We start from the raw sequence: 13777 nt of genomic DNA, 5'->3' as shown, positions 1-13777 counted from the left end.
ATAATCCATACAATCTAGAGAAGTGCCTTAAAACCCTTCCTCCCAGTCAGAGGGATCAGAACAGAGTGAGTCACACAAACCGCCATGCAGTTCCCACGTGATAGATAAGAACTCTGCCTTAACTGAGAGATTCACAATGCCCCTGGAAGAGAGAGTTGTCAGTATAAAGTGGGATCCAATAGTTTGGACTAGATTGTAAAATTGCATGCAAAACTTAACAGTTGACCTCACATCTTTTGAAAGGGTCACTATGTTCACACCGGTGCTTAATTTCTGTTTTAATTTAGTAGTTCTTGTTCCATTTATTTATTTTTTTTCATCTCTTGCACTCATCCCAGGCTATTAAGATTTAATGAAGAACCACAAATTGTTCCAAGCTCATATCCCTGTGTTTCTGTGATCTGTAGAAATAACAAGCATCCATGGCTCAGCTGTGTGACTTTTTCCATTCAAACTATAGAAGCTGTGATGTCCCTCTGTTCTGCACATAGAAACAAGCAGTATTTGCCCCCTCACATGATTCAAACATGACTTAGGAAGATATGCCTCACAGTCAATTCCCAATGATCCTCCTTCATAAAAGCTGGCTAGAACCACACATTAAAGCTTTATCAAAGCATAAAAAAATTTGATAAAGTTATTCATTTATAAATACATTTGTTGTATGCATACTTTGAGCAAAGTGCATTGTTAGGTGCTACAAGGCCTGCAGACGTCGTGTAAGCCTGGTTTCTCTCTTCAAAAAAACTGATGACAGTGGGAAAGATAAATACACAAACATCTGGAACATGAGTAGAATGTCTTAAGTGGCACTAGAGGCATAGAGAGTATAATAGGCCAGACCTGGAGTCACAGCTTTATCTATATGTGTATTAGAATCAACAAGGCATAGGTTCAGTTGACTTAACCCATGGTTTTACCTAGGTCCTTAATTATCTGCGAAGGCTGTAGAATACATTCATTGTTAATTTCCAGATTTTTTTCATTGCTATAAAATGAATAACATTTTACATGATGAACATTCTTGTTCTGTGGCTATTGTACTTTTTAAGCACTATCAGAATATACACTTTGGTTCAAAAGAAGGGTCCCTGTGGCACATACCACAAATCTTTTTACAAGCTTAATTTTGCTTTTACATTGGTCCATCCATCTGAAATAGAAAATACAGACCTTAGTAAAATTGTAACATAGCAGGCATTGGCTTTGTAGTCATTCTAAATGGGTCATATAGGTCTATGGGGGAGAAGCAGGGGATTGTTATTTTTCACCTAACATAGAGAAGGTGCAAATCCACTTCCATAAATTAAACAAGGTCCTCATTTTGCACCCTATAAACCCTTTCAGGATGCTGTTAAGAGCAAGTGGAGTCTCACCAGGGGCTACTTCAAAGATCAGTTCCTCAGGTTCATTAGAACAAATTTAAATGATCATGTGTGGAACTGCTGTTAGCAGTTTCACTGGGCATAATTTTTGAGTGCCTGTTACATGGAACACGCACTGCCACACTTTGCTCATGATTCCAAATTTTGCTAAGCACATGGACATTTATTGGTGCTCCAGAGGCCCAAACGTTTTAATAACTGAACTCATTTTTATTCTTAGTGACATAATATTAGGATTCTACAATTCCTACGTATTTGTCATATTTATAACCTTGTGCACATGAATATTTTAAATACAGCATTTGTGGTATGTTTTCTCACATCTTCCTAATTGTATATGATTGCATGCAGAATACTAAGCGATAATAGAGGACTGCAAATAATACCAGCTTAGTTAAATAAGCAATATTTGTCAGTGTGTAATTTTTTAAATGTCTATCATTATTTCTCAAACGTGCTTCTCTCTTAAAAAAGGACTGAGACATAAGTTTGTCTGTTTTTATATTAGCTAGCTTATTCAACAAATATATTGAGCACTTACTATATGCCAGACACTTGGCAACAAGAAAGACAAGATACCTGCCCATATGGAATTTACAAAGGATTTGTAAATCTCTCTTCTGTTTTCAGTAAAGAGAAAACATTATTTTCTCCGTATTATATTTAAATTATGTGCATTATTTTGTGGTGACGAGGGTTTCCACAAAGTGTTACATTTTTAACTATGTTAATTTAAGAAATTTCCTCAAAAAAAATCATTATTTCTTCAAGGATAGATGGAGTTTTATATTCAGTAGGCTCCCCAAAAGGAGATAAAGCAGAGCATGTACAAAATGCTATCTCAAGAATAAAATAATCTTATAAATATAAAAGCTTCTGAGACCGAAGTGTATTTGTTTCCATTAAAATAACTGCATCAACAATGATAGGCTTTGAGGAATTCCGCAAAAAGAATTAAATAATAAATGTTGATATTAAATTCTGTATTTTAAAAAGATTACTTTGCCCCACATTGTTTTTAAATAATCAAAACTAGGGTAACATATTTGCAAACAATTTCTTTCGGGATAACTGTAAAAATGATTTCATTTTGATGGTGTGTGGTTGTTCTAAATTATGGAGAAGTAATCATGCAGAGTTGAGGGGTTTTTTTATTTTGTTTTGTTTTTTAAGCAATCACTGCTTTTCAGAGGTCACTGGAATTCTGCTCATGTGTGCTTTTCCTACAGCAAAGCAGGTATTGGTGAGGTCTTTGAAGGTCACCAAGGGCCAGTGACAGGAATTAACTGCCACATGGCAGTGGGCCCAATCGACTTTTCTCACCTGTTTGTCACATCATCATTTGACTGGACTGTCAAACTGTGGACCACAAAGGTAAGAATATCTTGACTGAAATTCTCAGATATATTATAAGGGCTGAAGATGGTTTTTCATTCCCTGGAAACAGTTGTCCCTAAAGCCTCTTCCAGGCAACCTGGCACTGGGAACTCATATACCTTCTGGTGAGGCCAGTCTGCCTCAGAGCTAGTCCATTTTACTTATTTATTTTTATTTTTATTTATTTATTTTCATTTTTATATATTTATTTTTTTGAGACAGTGTCTCACTCTGTCAGGCTGGAGTGCAGTGGCCCGATCTTGGCTCACTTCAAGCTTCGCCTCCCGGGTTCACGCCATTCTCCTGCCTCAGCCTCCTGAGTAACTGGGACTACAGGCGTCCACCACCACACCAGGCTAATTTTTTTGTATTTTTAGTAGAGACAGGGTTTCACTGTGGTCTCGATCTCCTGACCTTGTGACCCGTCCTCCTCGGCCTCCCAAAGTGCTGGGATTACAAGTGTGAGCCACCACGCCCAGCCCATTTCACTTATTTTTAAATGTATAGGTAATACTTGAAAACATTCTAATTATAAAAAATTCAAGCAATTCAAATAATGATAAAGCTGCAGTCCTCCTCTACCAACCCCAACCCCATCCACAACATCCCCTTCACTGCCTGCACCTCAGTCCCCTCCCCAGAGGCAAACTTTTATCAGTTTCATGTCTATGTTCTGGAACTTGGTGGTATCTACTTACTTACATATGTACCTATGGAAATATATGATTTGGGACTTGGGTTCTTTTTTTGTTTGGTTCGTTGGTTGGTTGTTTATTTTTATTTTGAGCTGTTGGAGGTTTTTAAGCTGATAAATGACCCTATGTTATGTTTTAAAAGGTAATTCTGGCCAGGAGCAGTGGCTCACATCTGTAATCCCAGCATTTTGGGAGGCTGAGGTGGGTGGATCGCTTGAGGTCAGGAATTTGAGACCAGCCTGGCCAACATGGTAAAGCCCCATTTCTACTAAAAATACAAAAATTAGCTATGTATGGTGGCACATGTCCGTAGTCCCAGCTACTCTGGAGGCTGAGGCAGGAAAATCGCTTGAACCTGGGAGGCAGAGGTTGCAGTGAGCCGAGACTGGGCCACTGCATTCCAGCCTAGGTGACAGAGCCAGACTCCATCTCAAAATAAAATAAAATAAAAGGTAATTCTGTCCTTGCTTGAGAGCAAGAAGAAAAGCAGAGACCACTTGGAAGGAAGGCGCAGTAATCTAGGAAAGAAATAACGTTGACTTAAACCAGTAGTCTGAGATAGAGAGAAATAAATGAATTTGAGAACCATTTAAGAGATAAAAGCCACAGAAATTGGTGATTGATTTGATAGAAGGAAGGTAGGAGAGGGAGTCATCAGCAGATAACCTAGGTTTATGACCTGGGCAGCTGGTGAGTTGTAGCATTCACTGCACTGGAGAACAGCAGGGGAAGAACATGCTGGGGAAGAGCTTTGCACATGCTAAGCTAAAGGTGCCCGGGAGGGGCATTCAAGATCTCACTTCAAGAGCTCCATTAGGCAGTTTGATATGTGAGTCAGAAGAAGAAAGAGACCTCCCAGCAGCCTGTACGCACTAGAATAGCAGTGATCTTCACAAGTGAATGTATTTTTTTTTTCTTTTTTAACACGGTCTCACTCTGTTACCCAGGCTGGAGTGCAGTGGCACTATCTTGGCTCACTGCAGCCTCTGCCTCCCAGGTTCAAGTGTTTCTCCTGCCTCAACCTCCCTAGTAGCTGGGATTCCACAGCATACACCACCACGCCTGGCTAATTTTTGTGTTTTTAGTTGAGATGGTATTTCGCCATGTTGGCCGGGCTGGTCTCAAACTCCTGACCTCAAATGATGTGCCCACCTTGGCCTCCCAAAGTGCTGGGATTACAGGCATGAGCCACACACCTGGCCCAGGAGTGGATTTTAAAAGAAACACTAACATGCAATCTGGAGGGAGAGCAATACTTAGGAAATAAACGGGAGAAATTGAACTAGAAAAGGGAGATTAAAAAGTAACCCAGGAAATAGAAGACAAATTAGAATTTTCTTTGTGGCTTCATGGGTATTAATGGAAAAAACCATGTCAAGAGGACAGAATTTGCTTTTAACTATATGAAAAGATAACAACCTTATTTATAAGAGAAATTAAATTAAAACCAAGTTGAGAAACATATTTTCAACTATCAGATTGACAAAAATCTAAGTTTTGCAACACACTCTGTGATGAGGCCGAAATAAACCAGCTATTCTCATACATTGCCATTGGAAATGCAAAATGGCTCAACACTATGGAAGAGGATTTAGCAATATCTAAAAATAATACATGTTTTAACAGAACAATTTCCACTTCTGGGAATCTATGCCAAAGATATACTGCAAAAATAAGAAAGAAGACATATGCAGAAGGACATTCATTGAAAGATTACTTGAATAGCAAAAGAATGAATACAACTCCAAAATATCTATCAATAGAGTGCTGGGTGAATCAAAAGTACGGTACCTCCACCCAAGGGAGTAATATTATTGAGGTATAAGAAAAAATGAAGAAAACTTCTATGTACTATTATGGAGTGGTCCCTAAGATACGTTTTTAAATGAGTAAAGCAAAGTGGTGAGAAGTGCAAATAGTATATTGTATGTTATCATTGTTTATAATTATATTAATATATACTTAGAAGTTGAAAGGATAAACACAAAAGTTACTTATAGGAAGACGGGAAGCTAAAAGAAAAAAAATAATAGCTAGCTTATTTGAATATACCTTATTTTTACATTTGATTTCGGAACCATGTAAATATTTTATATAGTTATAAAAGAAAATGAAATAAATTTAAAAATTGATTCCTAAAAAATTTAAAGTAACATGAATCAACCTTAATGTGGTTCAAATGGGTAGCAAAATTCATTAAAGAATGATTTGAAGTGACTTTAAAACGCTGTATGTTTGCTATACATTCCTAACCGGGATATATTTTAACAATTTTTTTAAACTACCAAAAAGAAAAAAAAGATCTAAACTACTTCTAGTACTCATATTGCTGGTTGTCACATTTCTACTGTTATCCTGAGACCTTTGTATTTGTATCATAACATAAGTTAAATTACTATGTTGGTGTCATTGAGAACTGAGATTATCAGCTTGGTTGGAAGGAGATACAGACTCATGCAGTTAAGTAACAATTCTGTAGTAATCCTGAATCTGAGTGGGAAGTATAAGAACTCATGGCATGTATTATCTTTCAATATAAAAGAATACATATTCACTGCTCTGACCACAAAAAGATCTAGGAACAGTGACCAGTTCAATAGCAGTGACCTTCCTGATGCCCAGGATGTGCTCCCCAAATACAAGTTCCACTCAAGGAAACCGGGGATCCCAGAAGAAATTACTGATTGTAGGTGTGGAACAGGAAATGTATAAAATAAACTGAGATTATTTTATTATAACAAGCAAAAATGCTACCAAACACTACAAAGTTTTTGTCAAAGGACTTGGAAGCCAAGTTGAGTAAGCTTCTTTTGGCCCTGACAACATTGATAAGAGTAATAGATTCATGAGTTCATAACAATACTGAAGAAAACAAACAAATAAAAAACCTCATTGGCCACCTATGGAGAATACTAGGTAAACAAACTCACCAGTGAGTAAATGAAAGAATCAAACATTTAGTCTGTCTTTTCTATATGAATTGTATTTCAGGGTTACTAAATCATTGATGAGGGGACATTTTCTTTACAGCATTTCAGCTAATATAGGAATAAAAAATGGGCTGGGCACTGTGGCTCACACCTGTAATCCCAGCACTTTGGGAGGAGATCGAGACCATCCTGCCCAACATAGTGAATACTTGTCTCTACTAAAAATACAAAAGTTAGCTGGGTGTGGTGAGGTGTGTCTATAATCTCAGCCACTAGGGAGGCTTGGGAGACTGAGGCAGGAGAATCACTTGAACCAGGGAGTCAGAGGTTGTAGTGAACCGAGATTGTGCTACTGCACTCCAACCTGGTGACAGAGCAAGAATCCATCTCAAGGAAGGAAGGAAGGAAGGAAGGAAGGAAGGGAGGGAGGGAGGGAGGGAGGGAGGGAGGGAGTGAGTGAGTGAGTGAGGAAGGAAGGAAGGGAACGAAAGAAAAAGAAGGAAGGAAGGAAGGAAAGAAAAGAAAAGAAAAGAGAAGAAAGAAAGAAAGAAAGAAAGAAAGAAAGAAAGAAAGAAAGAAAGAAAGAAAGAAAGAAAGAAAGAAAGAAAGAAAGAAATTGAAAATCACCATTTTGCAAATACCATAATCTAGGCAATGATTATTGCTGACAATATTGTAAAAATAGAAACAACCTTTTTCATAATTATGGAAATACACAATACCACCTTTGAAGTAGGCTGACACCCAAAGTTGAATCTGAATCTTATCAATCCTCCAGATCTCTGAATTTAGAAGATACAGATGCAAAATATTAAATAACACCACAGGGATGCAATCAGCCAAACCCAAACTGCTGGCATATCTACAGGACAACTGATTTAGTTTCTGCAACAAAACCAAAACTTTTTCCTCAAGGGCAAATTGGAAGCGGAAACAATGTATTAAAAAAACAGAACAAAACAAAACTTGGGACATTTCAGTGGATCTTAAAATATGGATCTTACATAGATCACGATTCAAACAAGCACCAGGTGAAAAACTTTAGAAGACTACCAGGGAAATGCAAATACTAACTGTATATTTGATGATATTTATGAAGTACTATTTTTAGTAATTTTTTTTTTTTTGAAATGGAGTCTCTCTCTTTTGACCACACTGGAGTGCAGTGGCACCATCTCGGCTCACTGCAACCTCCACCTTCTGGTTCAAGCAATTCTCCTGCCTTAGCCTCCTGAGTAGCTGGGATTACAGGTGCCTGCCACCACGACTGGCTAATTTTTGTATTTTTAGTAGAGATGGAGTTTCACCATGTTGGTCAGGCTGGTCTCGAACTCCTGACCTCATGATCCGCCCGTCTTGACCTCCCAAAGTTCTAGGATTACAGGCATGAGCCACCGTGCCCAGCCAATAATTGTTATGATCACTTTAAATGGTGTTACCTTTTAGGGATGCCTATCGAAATACAGAAGAAATTATATGATATTAGTGATTTGCTTCAAAATAAGCGGTTGGGAATGGGAGAGCTTGTGAGTGTAGGTGACTAACATTGGTCATGATTGCTAATTATTGAAGCTGGATGATTGATATTAGTCTCTCTATGTCTGAATATGTTTAAAATTTTCTCTAATAAAGAACCTTTAAAAGGCAGAAAAAGGAATTAGTAATAATGGCAAATACTTCAGAGAAGAAGCATCAGGACGGGAATATGTCCATTGTATTTAGCATCTCAGAAGCCACTAGTATCCATGGCAAAAGCAGTGTCTTTGGAGTTTGTTGAGGGTGGGACAAAAATTACAATGCATTAAAGAATGAGTAGAAAGCATTAAAATCAAGATGTTTTCTTTCCTTTTTTTTTTTTTTTTTTTTTTTCTTGATATTATAGAGAGCTCAAGGATGTTGCTGCTGTGGAAGAGCCAGTGAAGGAGAGTAGAAAATCTGTAAGTGTAAGGTAGAGAAAGGGCCATGAAAAGGTTGCCGTGAATGAATTCATAGCATGGGCAGGGAAGTGAATTTTAAATCTGAGCAGCAACATCTCTTCTGTTGTAACAGAAGAGCAGCTAAGGATGGGATCATGTGTGTGTCCGTGTGTAGATTTAGTGAAGGAAGACAGAGCAAACTCTCCTGTGATCGCTATTTTCTTAATGCTGTAGGGGGGTTAAATACTCTGCTGAGTAGGAAGTGGAGCTACTGAAGGGAGCAGATTTCAGCTGATCACAGAGGAGAATAGGAAGAGCTGATTGGGGAGTGAAAGATGGACTCTGGTCAGTGTGGTGGGTCCAGTTATGGTCAGAAATCAGAATGTTTTAGCAGCTTCAATCTTCAGGACCGATTCCCTCCAAGAAAGGATAGCAGTGGAAATATGGGCATGAATGAGGGGACTTAGATGGATATGGGGCAGGAGCCTTACCACAGTGCGACGGAGGGAAAATAGAGCAAGGAATTGGGAGATATGGACAAGAAAGTGTCTGATGTTATAGGCTAAGGATGTTAGGCTGGAGCAGAAAGGAAATAAAAACAGACAGGAGAAAGCAAGGGATTGGATGCCCCTATAAGATCAAAGAACAAGGATGAAGGAAGTAATTGAATAAGAGAATTAGTAACATAAGAGATTACTGTTAGAATGTGGGATGTTTTGATTTAGCATTTCACAACAGAAATAGTTCCAAGTGATTTTTTTAAAAAGTCAAGGATGTGGTCATGTGTATAGCTGAAGTCTAGTGAGGGTGGAATTCACTGCAAATGAGGAGGTCACAGAAATAAAAGGTCAACGTGCTGGTGTGCTGTGGGCTTTGGAGCAGGCCAGAAAATAGCTAGACTGGGATGGAAAAGGAAACAGTGATCATAGTACCAAAGTCCTCAGTGAATTAGGAGGAGAGATCAAAAGAGGTAGAGAATGGTACAGCCAGATGGCCTGAGCTTAAAAGAAATAGGACTTTTTACTGGAGGACTAAGGAGCGGTAAAATAGCCCTGGAGAGCAAGTGAGAAGCTGACCCTCTCACTATCTTGAGATAGAATACATGATAATGAACAGCTTCTACCTGAGGAGATGGCAGAAGAGGTGGTGAGGTTAGGGCAGAGCTAGGATTCCATTGAGGCAGGCAGGAGAGGTAGCTTCCCATGAGAAAGCTGAGGATGGAGGCAAAGGCATTTATCATGGAATAAGAGATGTGGGGCAGGGGAGTTGTAGAAACATCAGGAAAGGAGAGTGCAGTGAGTGATTTGTTCAGGTGAAATAAGTGCTAATAGAGATTTCTAGAAAATGCTCTGAGATCCCACTGGGAATGGGAAGGGGAGATGGAATAAAAGGGGCCAAGGATTCAGAAGAGGATGCTAATCATTGCATATTCTAGCATAATGAGGTTAGCATGAAGGGAGAGGGAATTAAAACACATTACATTGCCCTCCCTTTACTCCCACAGCACCCCCTGCCACACCAAGTTTCATCATTAACCACTGTCAGGGAAGACCACATTGGAGCAGAAATTTTGTTGGAGTGGTTTACCTGGCAATCACAGAACCAGGCTGCATTCCAGGCAGCTGAGTCAACAAATGTCCAAGCAGCCATTTTCATCCAAATGACTGGAAGGTTGGGATCCATTTAGGGAATGAGGCTGGAAAGATAGGTCTATACTTGATTGTGTTGATTTATTTTTATTTTCTAGGTGATGGCAAGTCATTTTAGGGGAGAATTAATCAAAATTTGATTTTAAGGAGTTTGCTTTGGAATACTGTGGAAGATGAATTTGTATGGGGAGCCAAGATCAACATTTATCGAGGTTATACTGTGTACTAGGCATTGTGCTAAATATTTGAAATACATTAGTTCCTTAAATGCTCACAATAAACCTGTGAGTAGATATTAGTATCGCATTTTATGTAAGAGGAAATAGGCACAAGAGAGCTTAAATAACTTGCCTGATGTGCTTAGTGAATAACTGGGGAAACTGGAATTCAAATTCAGATTTGAGTGACCCCAAAGACTGTATTCTTTTCCATACCATTGTGTTAAGCCTGGAGACAAGAAGCCAGTTGCAAGTCTAGTTTGGTCAACCAGGTGAGAGCCAGAATTTAGGCAGTGAGCTTGTAGAGGGGAACACCAATCTGAGAAATAAAATTAATCAGATGCAGTGACCAGCAGACCTGATTTGAGAGGGGAGTCAGTGATGATTCTGATATTTCTGCTGTTAGCATCTGAGTGAAGACTGGTGGTGCCAGTGACTGAGACAGGACATACAAGGGGAGGAGTGGGCTTCGGTTAGAGGTAGGAAATCAGTGGTCTGGACATGCTTAGACTGAGGTGTCTGGAAATTCCCACAAGGTAATTAAAGATGCTTGTCTTAGTCCATTCAGGGTTCTATAACAAAACACCTTGGAGTGGGTAACTTACAAACAACAGTCTTTATTGCTCACAGTTCTGGAGGCTGGTATGTCCAAGATCATGGTGCCAGTAGATTTGGTGTCTGGTGAGTGCTTGCTGCCTCATAGATGGTGCTTTCTTCTTGCATCCTCACATGGAAGAAGGGGCAAACAGGCTCCTTCAAGCCTCTTTATAAGGATACTAATCCCATTCATGAGGGTGGAGCCCTCATGACCTAATCATCTCCTGAAGTTCCCACCTTTTAATACTATCACAGTGGGGATCAAATTTCAACATAGGAATTTTGGAGGGACACAAATATTCAGTTGATAGCAATACTGAGGCTCAGGGGCAAAGGATGAGTTAGAAATATAGATATGACAGTGATCAGTCGTTTATTGCAAAGGTGAAAAGTATAATAGAACATGCATTGAAGAGGCTATGAATGCAATCTTGGAGCTGCTAATGTTTCAGGTGCTGAGGCGTGAGAACAGGATGCTCGTTAAAGAATGTGATAAAGGCTGTTAAACACCAGAGATATCAAGAAATATACAGATGGCAAGGCAAGAAGAGGGTCACGTGGACCTCAGTGAGAACAATTTTAGTGGAGCACTAGAGACAGATTGTGAGTGGTTGTGGAGTGAAAAGGGAAGACAGTAGACACAGAAAATATAGACTAGTCTTTCAGACATGAGGCAGTGAACATAAGGAGATAGAGAGGCGACTAGCAGGGAAAGCCAGGCCAAGAAAGGATTTTATTATTATACTCTCTGAGAGACCTGAGTGTATTTGCGGCCTGAAGAGGAGCCAATGGAAGGTGTATGGTTTAAAAAATGGAGGAACAGAATTCACCACTATATAATTCATCCATGTAACAAAAAGCAACTTGTACTCCAAAAGCTATTTGAATAAAAATTAAATTAAAAGAAAAAACCAGAGGAAGATGATTTCAAGTGACCATGTCAGGTTTAGGATAGGGAGAAGAGGCAGAATATTGGTAAGACTAAAAAAAGGCTTACAGGTAGGTTTAGCTACATGGAAGTGGAGGGGGAAAGAGGAAAGAAGGGAAGGTCCCCCATTTCTTCGGTGGAGTCAGAGGCAGTTATCTGTTAACGGTGATGGGAACTGGGACATGGTAGGAAGAGGAAGGATGATTAGACCAGGCCCTATAAGAGATGGGACAGGGCCCTGACTACGGAGGATATCTGAACTGCATAGATTTGAAAACCAACTAGGGCTGAATATCACAGATTTATTTCATAGGTGATATCTAATTTAAATTTTATGAGGTGATAAGAAGAATGCCAGGAATTGTGTAAAATTGCCATTGTTGAGTCTCTTACAGGAATCTCCTGAATCTGACATTCAAAGCTCTCCACAATGTGTCCCCACCATTACTAGAGCAGGTGAATAGGTCCAGGTTTGGGAGATGCACCACTTCTTTACAATTCTTCTAAGCCAGTGTTCTCAAAATGTGGCCCCAGATCAGCAGCAATAGCATTACGTGGGGCTTATGAGAGATGCAAACTCTCTGGGCCCCACCCCAGACCTTCTATGTCAAAAACTCTGGGGATGGAGGCCAACAATCTGTGTTTTAGAAGCCTTCCAGGTAATCCAGATGTTGCTAAAATATAAAGAGCCATGCCCTAAACCTCCGTAAAGTTCTGTTTCAAACTTCCCATCCTACAGAGCTGGTGGGCAGTTCAGTTGTGTTGAGGGATCCCTCCTTTCTCCCAGGGTTGTGTTAGAGAACTGGGGATCTAGTTTAGGGTTCAGACAGGAGAATGAAAGCTATTGTCCCACCTCCAACTAGGTTTCCTCATATAATGAATATGCTACATGTTCTGAACAGAGGTTTGTACTGTGAATGTATTTGAAACCCCAAATTAATTATAACCCTTTATGGTGTTCTAGATAGTTACGCTTGAAACCCTTGACAATATGGGCTAGTGGTTTTCTCCTCTTCTTAATCTCAATGAGCATAAAATTTAAAGAAAGCAGTCACATCTCTTAAAATTACTAATCACAGGCCGGGTGCGGTGGCTCACGCCTGTAATCCCAGCACTTTGGGAGGCCGAGGCGGGCAGATCACGAGGTCAGGAGATCGAGACCGTCATGGCTAGCACAGTGAAACCCCATCTCTACTAAAAATACAAAAGTTAGCCAGGCGAGGTGGCGGCTGCCTATAGTCCCAGCTACTCGGGAGGCTGAGGCAGGAGAATGGCGTGAACCTGGGAGGCGGAGCTTGCAGTGAGCCGAGATCTTGCCACTGCACTGCAGCCTGGGTGACAGAGCGAGACTCCGTCTCAAAAATATATATATATAACTAATCACATTTTGCAGGACTGTGGCTGAAAATAACCTTTATCTTAATAAAAGAGGCAAAGTAAAAAAAATGCTGTCTTGAAAATATTGGAAATTGAATCTTTTGGCCTTTTTCCATCTTACTGACAATGAGAATTTTCCCAGAAGTGTAGCAGGGACAAAGATATGAGATGGGTAATTATTTTAGTCCCTTCTGACAATAATAGTTACCTTTGTAATCTTTACTTTAAACTTATTGGATAACTTGGAGTCATTTTATCATTTAAACAAGGCAAAGAAGTCTTAATAGGATTAGTAATAGCCTCACACTTCACCTTGTAAATTAAATAACATAAGGAAAAATCCTCCAAATCATAAAAAGAATTGGTGCTAAGAAACAACACTATGAAATAGTATGAAATCAAATTTTTTAAAAGGCTGCAATGTAATACTTTGTTGATAAAATATAGTATAGTGGTGGGGCGCAGTGGCCCACACCTATAATCCCAGCACTTTGGGAGGCCAAGGTGGGCAGATCACCTGAGCTCAGGAGTCCGAGACCAGCCTGACCAACATGGTGAAACCCCATCTCTACTAAAAATACAAAAAATTAACTAAGCGTGGTGGCTCATGCCTGTAGTTTCAGCTACTGGGGAGGCTGAGGCAGGAGAATTGCTTGAACCTGGAAGGCACAGGTTGCAGTGAGCCACTGCACTCCAGCATGGGTG

At 39.6% G+C, this 13777-nt stretch overlaps 1 protein-coding gene across 6 annotated transcripts in view; it reads left to right on the top strand.

Moving 5' to 3' along the window:
* Positions 1-13777, top strand: part of DYNC1I1 (dynein cytoplasmic 1 intermediate chain 1) — a 320393-nt gene that overhangs the window by 257871 nt on the left and 48745 nt on the right. For all 6 annotated transcript variants that reach the window (XM_007982105.3, XM_007982103.3, XM_073009119.1 and 3 more), the window contains one exon: positions 2615-2759. In XM_007982105.3, the coding sequence (XP_007980296.1) occupies positions 2615-2759 (145 nt within the window). The remainder of the gene's footprint in view (positions 1-2614; positions 2760-13777) is intronic.

Source organism: Chlorocebus sabaeus, chromosome 21 (genome assembly GCF_047675955.1).
Source record: "Chlorocebus sabaeus isolate Y175 chromosome 21, mChlSab1.0.hap1, whole genome shotgun sequence".
Taxonomy (NCBI): Eukaryota; Metazoa; Chordata; class Mammalia; order Primates; family Cercopithecidae; genus Chlorocebus; species Chlorocebus sabaeus.
This window is presented reverse-complemented; position numbering and strand designations above follow the sequence as displayed.